General features: G+C 42.3%; 1 protein-coding gene across 1 annotated transcript in view; it reads left to right on the top strand.

Moving 5' to 3' along the window:
* The window catches only part of LOC123959134 (tyrosine-protein kinase CSK), a 48,144-nt gene extending 29,239 nt beyond the window's left edge, over positions 1-18,905 (top strand). The window contains exons 3-13 of the mRNA XM_046033029.1: positions 5,960-6,073; positions 6,525-6,637; positions 10,522-10,741; positions 14,440-14,533; positions 15,189-15,254; positions 15,377-15,476; positions 15,609-15,699; positions 16,217-16,290; positions 16,994-17,189; positions 17,917-18,003; positions 18,333-18,905. Of these exons, the coding sequence (XP_045888985.1) occupies positions 5,960-6,073; positions 6,525-6,637; positions 10,522-10,741; positions 14,440-14,533; positions 15,189-15,254; positions 15,377-15,476; positions 15,609-15,699; positions 16,217-16,290; positions 16,994-17,189; positions 17,917-18,003; positions 18,333-18,515 (1,338 nt within the window). The 3' untranslated portion in view covers positions 18,516-18,905. The remainder of the gene's footprint in view (positions 1-5,959; positions 6,074-6,524; positions 6,638-10,521; positions 10,742-14,439; positions 14,534-15,188; positions 15,255-15,376; positions 15,477-15,608; positions 15,700-16,216; positions 16,291-16,993; positions 17,190-17,916; positions 18,004-18,332) is intronic.
* The last annotated feature ends 7 nt before the right edge of the window (positions 18,906-18,912 follow it).

Here is an 18,912-nt window from a genome sequence, read left to right as displayed (position 1 = left end):
TTTCTTTTCACATTTACCCATTGTACAGGTTTACAGATGCAAAGGGAGGCAAGCGCTTTTTTTTAACACGAGCACTCTCTACATTTCATACAGCTACACACATCTAAACAAGGAGTCGCTCAGGATAACCAGTAGGGGTGGGCGAAAATAGATTCTTAGATGCATCGAGATGTGGACAATTGTGATTCGATTCACCAGTGTCATAAATTCATTTTCTAAATGTTAATTGATAATGTAATGTTGACAGAGCGTGTGGAAGTGCAACGCCTGGACTGTCTATGGCGTGCACATAACAGAGACCAGTGATCCCCCTATATTTGGCAGACTGTTGCTGCTGAATGAATGTGCGCCCCTACTAAAATGTCACACGATCATTAATATCAGTGCACAACTAACTATTTTCACTCGCACACTGTGCACATATGTGACAGGTGCTGTTATAAAAGCAGCGTGAGTTAGGTCTTTTAAGAAACGGTGCGTAATGTGTGTGTGGGTGACTGAATCTTTCGAGATCGAGCAGCAGAAAGTGACGGTGATGAGGGGACGTTTTTTTTTTTTTATTCTAATGTACAAATGAAATGTTTGGTAATTATCCAGAAATCCTGTCTAGAAAAATAGATGTATCAATAATTGTTTTATAATGTCATCGGAGCCCTCAGAATCGTTGCCTAGAGATTCCAGAGTTAGAGATAACCAGCATCTGGTACTTGTTCATAGCAGCAACACCAGCACAAAGAGGTTCATTCTTACAGAAGAACGTCTTGGTGATAGTTGGAGGGAATGTCTAACATCTGTTTGCTTTTTTGACTCTGATTTTGTTTTTAAAAATGCACATAGTCTAACTGAAACTGACATAGAAAATAATTATACAACAAAAGGTTCTCTTTCTCAAATTGGGCTTTTATCCTGTCAACGAGATTGTCCAGACGTCACGGACAGCTTCAGAGTGTTGTGTGGAGAGGGCCTGGCAGAGCGGGCGATGGAAAATCTGCAGGCCGGTTTAGAGCTGCAAAATTTGGGCTAGAGGAGCAGGGAGCAGCGTTCCAGCTTTTGGACAAATAAACACCTGTGGTCGGACTGGATTATGCCCTGACAACTACGCCGTTTGCTTGAGGGAGGAGCTCGGAGTAAACTGCTTTTATTAAATCAGCTTTTTACTTTAGTTTTTGGGATTACAACGTGCTAGTCGAGTTTCTCAGCAGCTAGCTTCCGTGCACATCCGGTTCCAGTGTTGTAAGCGTCGTTTGGCACTACTTCATATTTATATAAAAACCGGACAAAACTGGACATTGCTGGTGGAACTACCCAGTGAGAAAACTTGTGTATGTAACTTTATTACAGCTATCGTTGTACTTTACTGTGACAAAGTTAGCATAGCAGACAACGAGAGGACAGAAGCAACTTGACCAGAAATGACAGCAAATTGTGACAGCATAGTTTTTTTTTTTTTTTACTGTTCATTCGGTCCATTTGTTATGTTAACATGGTGGGTAGGGCTGGGCGATTATGGACCAAAAAGTCATATCCCGGTACTGTGTCACTCACTTATTGAATCCGCTTCCTTCAGTTCTCTTCACACTCACAGACCTAACGTGGCTCTGCTGCAAACACGTCAGCGTGCCCCGCTTCTCCCCGTCACTCTCTCCCTGTGAGTCTGTTCCGGTGACTTTCTCCATCAGTAGTAGGCTATGTTATATGAAGTTGCCAAAGAAAATAACTCATCTTCTGGACTTTTCCTCATGCGATTCCATTCACAAGGAGTTGACGACGTAGCCTATCAAAACAAAATCAACGTGGTCGCTAACGAATGACATCTGGCTGGTGTGTTCACTGACGTACGTCCAAACGTTACCGTCAACAAAAGCCATTATATTCATGTTTTTGACAACATGAATTAAAAAATTGGTTTCCTCCTCGCTCCAGAAGTACGGTGCTGTGCTGCGTCTCGCCATGTTTACCTCGTTTACTTCCGTATACTGCACGCGGGTTTGGCGCATACAAGAAGTTCCTCTACTCAAAAGACCAAGATTCCTTGCGAATAGAACATGCGCAGAACACAAATCACTATGGGGATATGCCGATACGCGTTAACATGACCAAAAATTCGGGTTAGAAAAGGGGTACCCCAGGTATAATATCCCGGTTTTTAAAATCCGGGATATGAGCATATTCGGGTTTTTGCCGGTGTTTACATGGCCGTTCGCGACCGGGTTATTGCTAATATCCCGGTTTTGAACGGGTTATTGGCTGCATGTAAACGCAGTCACTGTCTCTCCCTCCATGTTGTTAGAGAGTTTGTGAGTAGACGGCTGTGTGCAGACGCAGAGGGAGTGTCTAAATTTATATCGCTTGTGAAATTATATCGGTATACCTCATTATACCGATACAAGGCCCAGCCCTAATGGTGGGCAATATAGAGGTCAGAAAAATTCATCAAGGGTTATTTCCACATATTGTACTATATGCTGATAATATAATTATTATGACAGGCCTTCTCTCAATACTTAAAAATAATTATCAGGTACTATGAATATTGTCAGGATTTTACAGTCACAATCAGTTACTTGAAGTGTTGGTGGTGAAAGAATAAATGGCAGTTCTATTGTTACTCCCGTCTCAAGGTGTGATGGATAAGAGTGTTGTCTTCAGCACCAGCTGTCAGATTTTATAACTGTTGTTCAAACACAGTTCACTCTCTAGTCTAGAGGCAAACAGCACAGTACTACGCTCCTCCTGTCAACACTGTTTCTCATAGTGTCTTGTCCTGTTTCCAACATTGAGAATGAACCTTAACACTCAAGAATATCATTGTTTGGTCCAAAACTGAAGCATCCCAATTGATTACTACTACTGGGTCTATAAAATTATATAACATAGTAAAGGATTTCCATCACAGCTTCAATGTTATCATCAATGACATCTTTAAACACCTTGTTTTGTCAAACCAGCGGTCCAAAGCCAAAATATATTGTATTCATATTGATGTAGAACAGAAATAAAGCAGGAGAAAATGTGCAGCTTGAAAATATGTTGGCGACCAACATTCAATGCGGTGTAACTTTTTGGTCATGATATCCAACCTTAATACTTTCTTGAAATGAGTGTCAATTTCACGAGAGTGATTGACTGAATAAAGGTTAACTAACATGCACACACGTACACAAATGTGAGTGTGCATGCACATGCTGGAGAATGCATGTAGAGGTGCTGAAATAAACCCATATCAGCAGTAATGTGTTATTGAACATAGCCGGTGCGCACATCAAAGAGTTCTGCTCGGCTTTAGTGGTTTCACATTACCTGGCTGGCTCAGTGGTTTGACTACTGCTTCTCAAGTGCTAGCTTTTAGGGTAGGATTACTTTCTCCCCTGCACCCTTTGCCTTCACGTCTCCTTAGGTTGTTTGTACGCACCAAAGTGCTTCACTACAGTCAGGTGACATTTTTAAAAACATCACTGTCTTTGGAATATAAAAAAGTCAAAATAAACACTTTAGTCTTATGGGAGCGAATCTAAGTTACAACTACATTGGCCACTTTATTAGGTACACCTTGCTAGGACTGGGTTGGTGGACCCCTTTTGCCTTCAGAACTGCCTTAATCCTCCAAGGCATACTTTCAAAAGTGGGGCCCAAAGTGTGCCAAGGAAATTTCCCCCACACCATTACACCACCAGTCTGAACCATTGAGACAAGGCAGGATGGATCCATGCTTTCATGTTGCTTATGCCAAACTCTGACCCTACCATCTGAACGTCGCAGCTGAAATGGAGACTCATCAGACGAAGCAACGTTTTTCCAATCTTCTGTTGTCCATTTTATTGAGCCTGTATGAATTGTATCCTCAGTTTCCTGTTCTTAGCTGACAGGAGTGGCACCCGCTGTGGTCTTCTGCTGCTGTAGCCCATCTGCTTCAAGGTTGGACGTGTTGTGCGTTCAGAGATGGTATTCTGCTGTTATTTGAGTTACTGTTGCCTTTCTGTCATCTCAAACCAGTCTGCCCTTTCTCCTCTGACCTCTGACATCAACAAGGCATTTTTGTCCACACAACTGCCGCTCATTGGATATTTTCTCTCTTTGGGACCATTCTCTGTAAACCCTAGAGATGGTTGTGCTAAATACTCAGACCAGCCCGTCTGGCAACAACAGCCATGCCACGTTCAAAGTCACCTAATTCCCCTTTTCCCCATTCTGACGCTCGGTTTGAACTTCAAAATGCATTGAGTTGCTGCCATGTGATTGGCTAATCAGCGTTCAATCAAACAGGTGTATCTAATAAAGTGGCCCGTGAGTGTATATCTATCTAGCAAAAATGATCTTCATAAATAAAGTTTGGTTCAACTGACCACATGTAAATTAGTAACTGTGGAGAAGCAAGGCTTTTCTATATCTACATTAACCCCCAGTCACAGTCGTCACCAGTGGTCCCAAACTCAGTATGCAGTGTTGAGTGAGGCTGCTTCAGACACATTCAGCTGTGCTATTTGTTGTCAGGAATAAAGCAGCTTTTACAAGGACCTTACTCGCTCACTCACACCTGCTGCTTTGTACTCCAGCTTTCTCATTTCATCTCATTCACTCTATTGTGGCATGTTTTTGATCACACCACTGTACTGAGCTGACACAGCTCTTAGTGCAAAACGGAATACACAAAACATCCTTATCTTGCTGTCATTTAAATTTGTGTCTGAAAGTGAGTGCAACTAGTCTTTAAAGACATTTGCAGTATTTTGAGCCAGCAACTGTGGTATAATGACTTCATATGTGCCAGAGAACAGGAAATGCCTCTCACAGAAAGCACATATTATTTCCATTTTTTAAAAGACACTGCCCACCAACTTCAGTTTTTTTTTCTGGCTAATTAGATCTCTGCTCAGGTAAAAGTTGTGTGAAGGTACACTGGGAATTCCCTAAGGTCACAAATCGCAAATCGGAAGGTGAAAATTGTATATAGCACTGTGAGATGTTATTTATTAGACATTTTCATGTATAGATTGGGCTACACTAACATTATTAGTATTATACTATTTTTAGAATTAGATTCCAGTGGTGGCAGCACAGGATTGTTTCCAACTCATATGATCCAATCATTTCCAATAACTCCACAGCCTTGTAATGTCCAAAAATGTATTCATTTATTGAAAAAAGATAGATGTAATCATTTCTAAAAATCATGTTCATGTTTTTATCAAACAAAATATTCTGCTTCAATTCATATTTGTTGGCAAAAACTGTTTGCTCTCCTGCTTGCCTCACACAAAGGTAGGCAAGTTATATTCATTGATGAATAAAAAAAATATAACTCATTTATTCTGATGGAAGGGAATATTTTTTCTATATTTAGGCTTATGGCATCATGAAGTATGACAGTCAAAGCTGCACTTGAAAACCCCAGTAGAATCTTCAAATGTGAAAAAAAAGCATTGGGTACAGCCCTACTAATAAATAGTTTTGAAGTCAGTGGTGTTAGCATGCACGTGTACAGATACAGGTTATTGCCAGAGATCTTTACCCCACCACTGTGCACACACACTATTACATTTTTGAGATGTCCATCATACGTGCTTTGAAAATGCTGGCTGAAGTAAAATAAGGGCATATTACCATATTTGTGTTATTTATTACTATGTTTGTTTTTTACTAGCGAACTGTACAGGATAAACCCATCACAACAGACGATAAAATAATGTCCTTTGAATATGTAGGAAAAGCACACAAACATTGGAAGACCATACAAAACTCCACAACGAAATTTCAAAATTCAAACCCAGGACCATCACACATTGCTAAACAGAACAAACTGTTGGCTTAATTCTTTCTTTGTCCCCCAACATTGCCTAGCTATCTATATTTTTGACTCTGTTGCTGTGTTGTCTGTCACAAATGCAGTTAAGCTCTGTATACTGAACTGACTGACATCCCTCTGATTAATGTTGGTTCCTCTCTGCCTTGTGTGATGTAGGCACCATGGTCAACTGGCACAGAGTGTGTAGCCAAGTACAACTTCCAGACTGCCAACGAACAGGACCTGCCTTTCTGTAAAGGAGATGTACTGACCATCATCGGAGTCACCAGGGTAAGTAGGCTCTGAATATTTTGGAAATGTTATACTAAATTAGTCCTTAAAACCGCTATCCTGGCCAAAAGATTATTAATCGAGGATTGAGTTAAGAGTTAATTGTTTAGCTTTGTATCCCCAGTCAGTGGGTTTCCTTTTAGCTAGAGGTGCTCTCAAGGTCCTGCTGGTGCCTCAGAAATACAGCAGCCCACACTGCCTGCAATGATATAGTAATGCCCACAGATATCTAACTGAACCCTTAGTATTAATGTGGATTTTGGCATCCATTCTCCACTATTTGTAGAGCACTGTAGCTTGGAACTCCACCGTATCACCTCTGCATCCAACTCAGTGTGTTTAGAGAGGGACAAGAGGGACGCTCATCAACTACAGAATGACCTGGTAGCGCACTACAGTTATTAGCACCAATAATAACATTGTGGTGTTGTTTTTTGTTTGGCTGTTTCAGGATCCCAACTGGTACAGAGCGAGGAACACAGTGGGAAGAGAGGGCACCATCCCGGCTAACTATGTCCAGAAAAGGGAAGGAGTCAAGTCAGGAGGGAAACTCAGTCTTATGCCGTAAGTACAAGAAGAGTAATGGAGGAGAAACACAACATAACTCTCTCTTTGTGTGTGTGTGTGTGTGTGTGTGTGTGTGTGTGTGTGTGTGTGTGTGTGCGCGTGTCATGTATTAATTTAAACACATACACACACACTCAAACATTATTTTTAACTGTTGAATGTTTACAGTGTGTCTTTTATCTAGAAAGAACATTGTGGAAAAATGTTGATACATAATGCCAAAGTGTAGTACAGGAATATGACAATATGCAGCAGTAATTACAGTAACTAATTTAGCTATGATTATTCTTCTGAGGTCTTTGCCCCATATGCTGTCTTTCCTTAAGTATGTGAACAAGTTGTCGTACCCCCGTTCACTTCTGTTTCCAGCAGCGAGGGGAAATGTAGTGTTTATTTCTAAAGTCAGGCAAAGCATCAAAAGATTGAAATTCCATCTCTTTTGGTTTGTGCTGTGTCTTCTCATCTGTATCCGGCTGCCACCAAGGCTAGGACCAGCTGCGTGCTGCATTTGAATCCATAGCTATTTCAAAAAGAGGAAAACATAACGAGAGGCATATGCAAATGGAACGAGACAGGAAAGCTGAGTGCTACAGTATCAACACATAGCTATGAGATGTTGTCATCTCAAGGTTTTTGTCTGTATCCCCCAAGTTTTAATAATAAAACAAGTATTTCAACTATACAGATGAGTAGAAAGTTATTTATTTCAGTGTGGTGTGAGGAAAGTCAGACCCAATCTTTAAACATGTTGATTTAAGTTAATTTGGGTTGGTCCTCTTGTTTTCCTGAAGGACACATTTGTCTTGAAGATTTTAGGGGCTATGTTGTGTGACTAAAATACGTTATAATCCCAGGAGAAAGTCCAAGGATCAAACCTTTAGGAAGTCATAAGCATGGGAGCCAGTAGTTCAACAGTTCTTATAGCAATGGCGGTTTGCCACTTCAACATCTTGTTGGCAGGAAACATTTAAATAGGCTTTTGACCCTCTTTGTCTCACTTCATCAGCTGCTGCTAAAAGCATTGAGCTCTCCTTTGAAGAGGCCGTATGGTAACTTTAAATTAGCCTCGTGCAGCTATGGATGCAACAGCATGAATTACTTAACTTCAGGGCCAGCTCCTACTCCTACAGCTCTGATTAGATTTAAGTTTACCTAGAGGTGGTCACATTGATTGATTGTGTAATTATTCCTGTTGTCCGACAAGTAGTTGGTTTTCCACTTTAGTTAGTAAGGCTGTGGATGTTTTCCTCATAAATGTTTTTCTTTTGTAGAGAGCAACAAAAAGCATAAAAGTTATTAACTGTTGATTGACGGCATCAGTCAGTACTGGAGAAAAAGTAAACTCTGTCACTGAAAGGAATGAATAGACTTCTAAAATGTCTGCATGGTTACACACTTGCTGACCTCATGTTCTTACTGCTGGCTTTGAGATAAGTCGTTCTTCTTGAGCCGTTAGCTGTAACCCACAGGGACTGTTGGTTTTGTTGTGAATCACCGACAGATGTCTCAGAGAAGACCTCTCCCTCTCTTCTGGGTTACATAAGGGTTCAGCTGTGGTCTACCGTCCCCATGCTCACCATGGCTGGATGATACTCAGCAGTAGATCCTGTCCTCTCCTTCCTCACTGGCATCTAACAGCTTGCTTTCTCTGTTTGCTGCCCCCATGTGGCAGAAATCTGCCACACGGAACAGCACCACAGCAAAAGGGAGCAGTGGTGTTCAACCTTGCTGCCCTATTTCCTCCTTTCCTGTTGTCCCCAACAAGTAGTTTACTACCTTTGTGTGCCTTTTTTTATTTCAGTATGATGTAATGTATGAAAACTGCAGTTAATTGCCATGAACAGAATAGCTAGTGTGTGTCCACCAAAGGGCTATGTGTGTCTGTGGGCCGTCCACGCTTGGCGCCTGCTCTCGGATTAGTGGGAGTTAGGGAGCTGCTGTCCATCGGAGAAGCTGCCTGCGCTGATCTAATCAACTCAACCCGTATTAAGCTGCTTTGCCACAAGGGCCTCTGCTGGCTGAGCAGGCCGAGTATGAAGAGGAGGAGGAGGAAGTGAGTGACGAGGCAGCCACGGGAAAATGGGCTAAATCAATTATAGCCGTTGATTACCACACATTCACCAGCCAAGACGGATAGAGAGACCCTATGGGCTGCTAGTGTTCGCGGCTAATACGACCTTTCACACAACTGGGTTACGGTGCTGGAATGGTGGTGTGTTTGACCTCAGGACTAGTGATACCAAAATTCTGAATCCTTATGATGAGGACTATTTTATTGGGAAATCTAAGATGCATTACACATCAACAGTTGCAGATTACAGGTAACAATTAAGTTGCTGTTTAATACAGAGACACAATGGTGGTGAGAAATATTTATATGTTAGCATAGAAGAGATTTATAAAGACCATAGTTCAGTAGGTGCCAGTGAGTGCATTTACATACGCACTAGTATCCTGGTTATGATCCGGTTTTTGAAGTATTCCAGTTGCGTGCTGCACCTGTAAACATCATATCCTGGTTTCAGAAACCTGGATAAGCTCTTATCCCGGTGTCTGACAATTCTCTGCCATGTTTGCACGTCTGTGCTCAACTCAAGTTACATAGTAGTTATTAAGCCAAAAAATACAAAGATAAATGATGATCAACATGCTGAAAGGGAAAGTCTGATTTGCCAGTACAGATCATGAATTGTGAAGTCGCTCTTGTTTTCCATCACGGTGATCAGATGGAGAAAGTTCAAACGGCCAGAAACTGTGTTCATTCTCAGTTGTTGAGGTCAGTACAGAAATAAGTTGTTGAAAGGTATCAGATCACCTTCAAACAGACCAATAGAAACCTGGATACTTTTATGATCATGTAAACAGAAATAATATGACCAGGTTTCTCTGTTTCTCTCTCAGGATAGTAATGTGCATGTAAATGCACTCATTGTAATGCAGTTGTCTAATATATCCATTAGTAGCCTATAGATATATCCAGCAGGCTATATGGGGAGAGTAAAGCAGGGTGATGCAGCTAGCTTCTAAATAAAGAAGCAAGAGCTTTATTTGTTCTTATTTATGTTGAATAGTCAGTCCATCTCTTGGGTGACTTGTTTCTGTCCTAACCACCTCCTCGCCTGAGCAGTTTTTGCACTTTCCTGTTATTGCAGTGCCCATGTGTCAGTTTCCGACTCTGCCTCAGGCTTCGTGCGTGTGTGTGTCTGTGTGTGCGCACACATGCATGTGTGTTTGTGAGCACCATGTTTCCTGTTGTTTGGATTCAGGTGCTTTCTCACTGACTCCTTGAGTCAAGACGGCCCTGCCCCTGCACCGCTCACGCTGAACAGACTGGAAGTGCGGTTGCCGGCTTCCCCTTACCGGTCCACACTAGTTTTTCACTTCCCATTTCAGAGGAGGGCTGTGGGGCGTGATACATGGAAGTGGATCCTTCCGTCTGGTTTAATATTCAAATGAATGTGGTGAAAATGCGTGATCTGTTGTAGGAGCTTTTGAAGAGTTTAGGCCTATGTGATGCTGGTAGCACTGACACAGAGCATATGAGGATTTAATTTGTTTTCCACAAGAACTGGCACATGTGGTATTTCTGTGCATGGATCAGACATGTCTCTTAATAAGTGTGTGTGTGTGTGTGTACGTACAGTACAGGCCAGTTTTTAATCTCAAACGATCCTCTGACCAGTTATCTCTCTTTCCCTGTTTTTACTTTGTTTTATCTCTGTGTCCCTTTTCATGTCTGATTCACTATCTCCTCCTTCTTAACTCTTTCTCCTTTCCTCCCTCTTCATTTCTTGTCCTCCTTCTTTTTTACACTATGTACACTGTATTCCTCCTTTCTCACCCTGTTTCCTTTATGTTCTGCCCGTCCTTCCTCCTCGTAGCTGGTTTCATGGGAAGATTACACGGGAGCAGGCCGAGCGGCTCCTCTACCCTCCGGAGACGGGCTTGTTCCTGGTGAGGGAGAGCACCAACTACCCCGGCGATTACACCCTGTGCGTCAGCTGCGACGGCAAGGTGGAGCACTACCGCATCATCTACCACAACGGCAAGCTCACCATTGACGAGGAGGAGTACTTTGAGAACCTCATGCAGCTGGTTGAGGTGAGGCACAGCAGAGAACATAGCTGCCATTTCAGCTCCTGTAAGTTCTTTACATAATACCCTAGATATCCATAATACCCTTGGCTTTCAGTCTGGCAGATGAAAAGGATAATTGGCCACTCAGTAGGGCCAGTTGGTTGGGTTTATCTTTAAACTTTAATAGTGAGAACAGATAGTCACAAAGTGACCACAGATTAAGCCTGTAAAGATAGTAGTTTGAAAGAAAAGGAAACCTTTGACCACTGAAAGTCTGTCCATATATGTCACACTTGTTTCATGTTCCATGAGATACTTCCTCTCTCCTGAAAGTCACTGAGATGCAGGGCAACATTTTCAGGCAGCTGGTCATGCTTTCTAAGTCTCAAAAAAGGCTGCTGTGGCTGAAAATGTGGTTTAGAATATGGATTCCACAAACATAATGCCACATCAAAGCACAACTATTTTGATAATGTATCTATTGTCATTGTTTCAAGCAAAAATGCCAAATATTCCCGTTACAGTTCCTCAATTGTGAAGAAGTTGCTGGGTTTTGTCTCACGTGATAGTAAGCTGAATATTTTTAGACTATGGACTGCTTGTTGGACAAAACATGCTAATTGAAGGTGTCTCGCTGAAAATTGTGATGGGCATTTTTCACTGTTTTCTGACTTTGTACAGACAAAACTATTTATCAAGAAAATGATCCGCAGATTCATCAGTATAGTAAAAGATAATCATTAGTTGCAACCCAAGAAGACTGTATGGACTTTTTTCAGTTTTCAACCTACATGTCAGCAGACTTAGCTGTACATACCTACCCAAAAAGATGATGCAGGTCATCTCATCAACTTTGTGTTGTTTCTCACTGTTGCACATTTTGTTTTAGGTAAATATGTTTGTTGTCAAAATTGCCTTTTAGATCACTTCTCCTTGTCATTCAGACATTGTAGTGAAACACTCAAAGTCTGTTATGTTTACAGACTAAATTGTCAGCAAATGTGGTATTTCTCATTATCTTGCTTGTACACATGTAGGCCTTTTGTTATCAGTTATACAAGTCTATTTCAAGTCTGTGTGATGTTAGGAATAAAAAAGTGAGTCTGTATATATTTATGATGTAATGATTGAGATTTGGAATCCATTCTCCAATTTTTATGCCAGGAGTAAAATTACATCAAGTTACAGTGTGATCTATCATGCAGCAGTGTGATTACATAACTCTGGAAACACAAGGCCCACACACACACGCACATTCAGTGTCCCCATGGAGTTTCCCTAAAATTCAGACCGAAGTACATGTTCAAATTCTTCAAAAAGCTGTCTGATCCTCTCACTCTCTGGCTGTTATCAGAAAGCCGGTTCAGGGGAAGGACATAGTGTGGAGAGGGGAAGACAGGAGACATGATGGCAGAGAGCGAGGGGGAGACAGAGAGGCCTTTCATCCTCTCAGATAAAGAGAAAAGCTGGATTGGCGGCTATCACACTTTTAATTGGACCTCATCTTTTTGCCTTGCGGGGCACTGGAAGTGGACAACAGGAATGTGCCAGCTGGCACTGAGACCATCTACATCCCCAGTGTTTTCTTGTTATCAGCCACCCACAATCTATCTCTCTATCCTTCTTTCTCTCTTGTTCACACCCTCCAGGCTTAGTCCTGCCTCCACTACCTTTCTCCACCTCCCTCCCTCCTCCTCTCTTTGCGTTCCCTCGTGTCTACCTGGCACAGTGCTTTCTTTCCTCCTCTCTTTGTCATCCATGTCAACCTCTTATTTTGCTTCCGCTCTTCATTCTCCCTATATCTTTATCCTCTCCTCTGTCTGCGTTCCCTTGTGTCTTCTCATTCTCTCTATAATAGCCTATGAGAGGATTCCTCACATTCTTGTGTGTTTTTCCGGCTTGCTCACTGTTCCCCTGCTCTGCCGGCCCCGCTCCTACTGGCCTGGCACAGCGAGCTTCTCATAGACCTACATATACACACACACAGCATAGCATCTACACACAGTGTGTGCATAAATATATACAAACAGACCCAGGCTTCTATTCTGTCAATCACTACATCTACAGTGTTATGTATGTAAGTCACATCTACGCAGTGGGACTGGTGAAGTGAAACAAAGATGGCGCCATATGGTATTTGCATGGGTGTAACAGGACGGTGAAAGTATTTTCAGCTACTATGCCCATTTTGTATTTTTACCCTGTGATTACACCCTTCCCCGTTAATTATATATGGGGAGATCTTGATTTATCCACTACCATTGTGTTTTAAAAACACATTTTCATGCATTAAAAGACTGAATTTAAGTAATTGTAATGTGTTAAACAAGCAGGACTAATTAAGCAACACTTTACTTTACATTTTCACAGTCATGGAGAAAACACTGTACAGATAATAATACATGTTATTGTTAAATCACTGATGAATTCTGAAGAAAATCTCTTCAGAAAATCTATTATGTGTATATAAATGTGAGGAGAGAGGGTGATGCAATTGTTGTTCGAAAACATAAATGGCTGCAGTGTCAGTGCTAAATGATGAAGTGGAGCTGACCCTTCCTTCACCTTGCTGCCGCCTGGTGGTCGTCTGGGCAACGTACACTCAGTCAATTCGTCATGCTGCAGTTGTAAAACATTGGTTCTGTTGTTTGTGGGGTAGTGTTTTCTTTTGCTATTTTATTAATTTAGTGGTCAAACAGCAGTTTGATGGCCCCATACGACCTCAGCTGTCTGGTAGTAAGTCAATGATTCACTGTTTGTTTGAACGTTTGTTTTTCCTTTTTTGGCCCTCAAATTTGGATTCTTAAGATTCATATTCTTTCTCAGTGTCACCGAAATGGGACATCTGCGTTCATAATGTCGGTGTCTAAGCTGACTGCAGGATGATGAGCAGATACTGCTGGGGTTTGTTTGGTTTGCTGTGTTTCTGGGGGGTGAAGGGTAAAACGCATTGACCTCTCTCACACCCACACACTTCTCTGCTGCTGGTTTCCACAGTGGGTGCTCTAAAAACCTTTATACCTCCCAGCTCGGGAGCTACTTTAAAGCTTTTTTCAGATGCCTTACACGTACTGTCAGTCTTCAGCAGATGTTGATAGATGTATAATTGCAGTACAGATGCATTGGGTTTCAGTGAATTGTGTTTATTTTATTCATGGTTGTGTATAGTAAAATTAGTTGTTTTTTTTGTTGATATTACTATGTTCTAAAATCACCTCTATTGGATGGAAATGAGGCAGGCATTCTGTTGTCCCTCAAGACAACCATTCTCCTCTATAATATTGTGTGTGTTGATAAGTGTCTCTCATTGGAGAAGGCAAACACCACTGATATCGTGTACATATTAAATAGATAGAGCCCCCCTCACGTCAACTCTTCTGACACAGCCTGAATCTTTTTTTCATCACTACTTTTGATATTCCTCTGTAGAATGTTACTGGAAAAACTTTTGTTTTACATATCAAAGCTTGTATACAGACTCAGCCTTCAGATTTAATCTATGGACATCAGTCCATGATTATTCAACTAGGTCTAAGATGGCAGGGTGAGGGTGAACTATTACATTATATATTGCAGACACGAGATTTTTAATAATTCAGACAATAAACACCTAACGAAAATGTCAACATGGATTGGGATTGGGATTTGCAACACTTAAACATACTGATGTTTGCCTTTGCGTATCAGTAAATGCATTTAATTCCCTCTAACTCTGTCCCCAGCATTACACCAAAGATGCCGATGGCCTTTGCACCAGGCTGATTAAACCCAAGTTGATGGAGGGAACAGTGGCAGCGCAAGACGAGTTCTCCAGGAGTAAGGACACACTCGGCTCATTACACTGCTCTACAGGGACACGGGCACCAATGCACACAGGGACATGATATACTGTCACGCAAACCCTCACAAGCATAAAGTGCGTGCACATTTTACAGACAAAGCCTGCATCTCCTACAAGAATTCGCTATCACTCTGGTCCTAATAACATTAATCAACAGAGGGTAATTAATCTGTGTGTGTCTGGGGACGACTGCTGGGCATCACCAGTTCTCAAGGTCAATCTGAGTCTTCGTCCACCTCTGTCTCTCTTCATTCCTCTTCGCGTAGCCTTCTGACCCGGCTAATTCTTACGCCAGAAAACTGGCTAAATGTTCAAATAAATTAACACTCTTCCTCCCAAATGGGAGATGCATCATTCAAGTACAACTTTTCCTCTGACCAGAAGATTTATGTGAAACTCACTAATGAATAAGTTAATACATTTTCTGAATACTTCAGTGATTCTCGTTCTTTGATGTCAAAATTTTACTTACAAAATCACATGTTCTGCAATAACATATTGAGGGGTGGGGGGGTGGCCTTTTTCAATGCATGCTTTTCCGTGGGTGATTTACGTTAATGTCATTAGACTCATAGCATGATTGTTGTTGACTGTGAAGTCTGCTAAGTGTTATCTGTCCCTTCTTGGCAGGTGGCTGGGCCTTGAACAGAAAGGAGCTGAAGCTGCTGCAGACCATTGGCAAAGGGGAGTTTGGAGGTAAGGAATTAATTTGACAAGGATCTCTGCATCATTTAATTTCATACATCAGAGCCATAATAAGAGACCAAGGTCGCCTCGGAGATTGTACTAAAACTTCCCCTTGTCTGTGTCCTTGTCAGATGTGATGGTAGGAGACTACAGAGGGACCAAAGTGGCGGTCAAGTGTATCAAAAATGACGCCACAGCACAGGCTTTCATCGCAGAGGCCTCTGTCATGACGTAAGGTCTTCCAAGTATTCCTCTATCCCTAACAAGTCTTTCAAATAAAATGTTTTTTCTTTTCACACAGGAGACACATCAGGGTTTTCCAGCAAGCTAACACTTCATTTCTGGTTCTGTTGTTTTGTACAGGCAACTGAGGCACAACAACCTGGTGCAGTTGCTAGGGGTTATTGTCGAGGAGAGGGGCAGTCTCTACATCGTCACAGAGTACATGGCTAAGGTCTGTTACACAAGTTTCTTTTTGTTTCCTGTCACAGAAAACCACTAATCATTTTTATCAGAAATAAGCTTATATTTTAAAACTTACTTCATTTGCTCAATCCATACGAAAACCGGTTATGTGCTGGACTATTTCTTTGGTCGAGGCTGTAACTTCTTAGAGTTGCCTGGCAACTGCTCCCTGACAAGAAATACTCCGCCCAGTCTTTGTGCTAAGCTAAGCTAACCGACTGCTGGGTGTAGCTATATGTTCATTGTACATATATGAGAGTCTGCTCATTTAACTCTCCCAAAAACTATTCCCTTTAATGTAATATACCAAACCTGGAATAGAAATTATTACAAATCAAGAGAATATCAAAAATCCTCTAAATAACAAAGTAATAAGCATGAATTATTTAAATGCTTACTTGAGAATACACTTTCGGTGTCAGGGATTAGTTCTTCGGTGGAAACCAGTCATGCTAAAAATGCTCCGTGTCCACTACATGTTGTGTTAATACTCTGAACTGTCACAGGGCAGCCTAGTGGACTACCTTCGATCTCGAGGACGGACCGTGCTCGGTGGAGACTGCTTACTCAAGTTCTCACTGTGAGTCCTCTTCATCTCTGTTCAAATATTCATTACATGTGTAGAAACGGCAAATGTGTGATCAGCACACCTCAAGGTTTAGAGATAAACTGCTGCTCTTTAGCTGTCAGGATCTGAATAGAATTTCAAAAGAGCAGTGTCACGCACATGAGAGACTGGAAACAAAAGAAGCCTTTGTTTACCCAAGCAACCATCCTGCGGTTTTTGTGCCTTGATAAATGGCTGCTTTATCTGCAAGTCAAGTGCCTTAAAGTTTTCATTTAGCTGAAGCTGTAACCCAGCACAACTTAAAATGATTGCAACCATTACATAAGTGTAAACACTTCAGCACAATCAGTAGGCATAAGTACATGCATTCACAAGGAAGTGATTCATTTTCAGTATGAGCCATGTAACCTTGAATGAACCTGACAGAGGAGTGAAAGGGATTAGATTTTAACTTCATGATCATAAAGCAAGTAAATGAGGAAACATATTGTGGTTTAGCCTGTTTTTTTTCTCTTCCAACTTCCCCATCTTTATATTTAATGAATTAAACTTGCACTGTAGTCGTCATTTGGTGTGTCCTGGCAAGAGCTGATGATGAAAGTCGTAACCACTGCCACAAATATATATACATAAATGAAGTAGTAGATGCACACACACCTGTGGGTTGTTAATATCTTCGTCATCCAGCCCCCTCTCATCATCTCTCCTGTCACAGTGATGTGTGTGAAGCCATGGAGTACCTGGAGGCCAACAACTTCGTCCATAGAGACCTGGCAGCTCGTAACGTGCTGGTGTCTGACGACAACAATGCCAAGGTCAGCGACTTCGGCCTCACCAAGGAGGCCTCCTCCATACAGGACACTGCCAAGCTGCCCGTCAAATGGACCTCCCCCGAAGCTCTAAGAGAGAAGGTGAGAGAGACAAGGGGTGGACAGGTAGCAGACCGTCGAGGATGCTTTCTTGGCATTTGTCTTTACCTGCTTCACAGGCTTTAACTTGAGTATCAGCGTGCTAAGATGTAAAGTTGCGAGAAAGTAGGGACGATAACAGTTTATCATCAATAATCTTCAAAAATGCTGACACTGCTCTGACATCACATTGACCAGTAAAAAACAAACATTGGGCCTCATCCAAGAACATTTTTGTTTTCCTATCCCAAAACTCAAAAAGTGCAGGTACAAAAAACAAAAATTGGCAAATGCAACAAATTCTCACTCAAAGGTGCCAGTTAAGGCTGAATCTCTTTGCACAGGGGGTTCTTGCTAATATTTAGCTCCTGGCACCTGTTTTCTTTACTAGTCCAGGTCGCCTGGAATCCAGTTCAGGACACTGTGGTCCATTTTACAGCAGCAGTGTAATTTAGCAGCCTGCGGCTTCTCCATTTTCTTCTGAGTCTTTGTCAAATCTGCATGTACACACTCTCAGCCTCACTGACACATGCTAAAGTAGTACTAGTCCTATCAAAAGCGTGATTATTGTCATATTATTCAGGTTTCCTCACTTGAACTCCTGAAATTGCACTGAAACAAACAAACCAAGACCCAGTTTAGTTGTGATGGATAGAGGCAGCACAAACTACCTGAGAATACCTAACCCTCTGTGAATGCCTTTGCTTTTCTTTTCTTTCTTGCTCAACAGAGGTTTTCCACCAAGTCGGACGTCTGGAGTTATGGAATCCTACTTTGGGAGATCTATTCCTTTGGCCGCGTGCCTTACCCTAGAATTGTAAGTACCTGAACACCAGCTTTCTGTGGCTCACCAGGGTCTGAGGTATACCAGCAGATGGCAGGCTTCATTGCTGGGATCAGTATTTATTTATTTATTTATTGTTTATTTTTGTACATGATTCGAGAATTATTAGTCTTGTACCAAAATAATTAGATTTGTGCCATCAGACTGCTGCAGCATGCTTCACCACTTGCTACATTTACATATTTAGTTATTTGTTTTTGTGAAGAATAACCTTTGCCTGGGATGCTGAGGTGCAGCTCAATATCAACCAACATGTTCATGTAGAGAATCTATGTCAGCATTGCTCTGTCTCTGTCTCTCAGCCGTTGAAAGAGGTGGTGCCCCGGGTAGAGAAGGGATACAAGATGGACGCCCCAGACGGCTGCCCGCCCGTGGTGTACGACCTGATGAAGCAGTGCTGGACCCTGGACTCCGTGGTGCGGCCCTCCTTCCGCATGCTGAGAGAGAAGCTGCAGCATATCAGAGCCAAGGAGCTCTACCTGTGAAGAGGAGGCCCATGGGAGGCGAAGGGGGGAGAGGAGGGGGGCGGGACACAGCCTAACACAGCTGTAAAGTGGGAGGAGGAGGAGGAGGAGAAGAGGAAGCGGGACCACCTTCCTCCTGCCTGCCCAGCCTGTTGACCTGTGGGACTGCCATACTGTGTCCCCTCCCCCGACCTCAGACGTCCCCCAGCCGCCTTCTGCTTCCATACAGGGACTGTTTTCCTGTTTGTGTTGTATAGCTTTTGCCAGACAGTTTCCTCTTCTCTGCTCTTTCCTCTTTACCTGCCTCTGCTCACTTGCTCTCTCTGTCTCTTCTCTCTTGGTCCAAGTTTCTTTTCTTCCTCCACCAGGAAGATCCCTTTTCTCTCATACCGACCCCCCCCCCCCCCCCCCCCCCCCA

Source organism: Micropterus dolomieu, linkage group LG20 (genome assembly GCF_021292245.1).
Source record: "Micropterus dolomieu isolate WLL.071019.BEF.003 ecotype Adirondacks linkage group LG20, ASM2129224v1, whole genome shotgun sequence".
Classification (NCBI taxonomy): Eukaryota; Metazoa; Chordata; class Actinopteri; order Centrarchiformes; family Centrarchidae; genus Micropterus; species Micropterus dolomieu.
The sequence above is the reverse complement of the archived record's forward strand: the minus strand, read 5'-3'. Positions and strand labels throughout refer to the sequence as shown.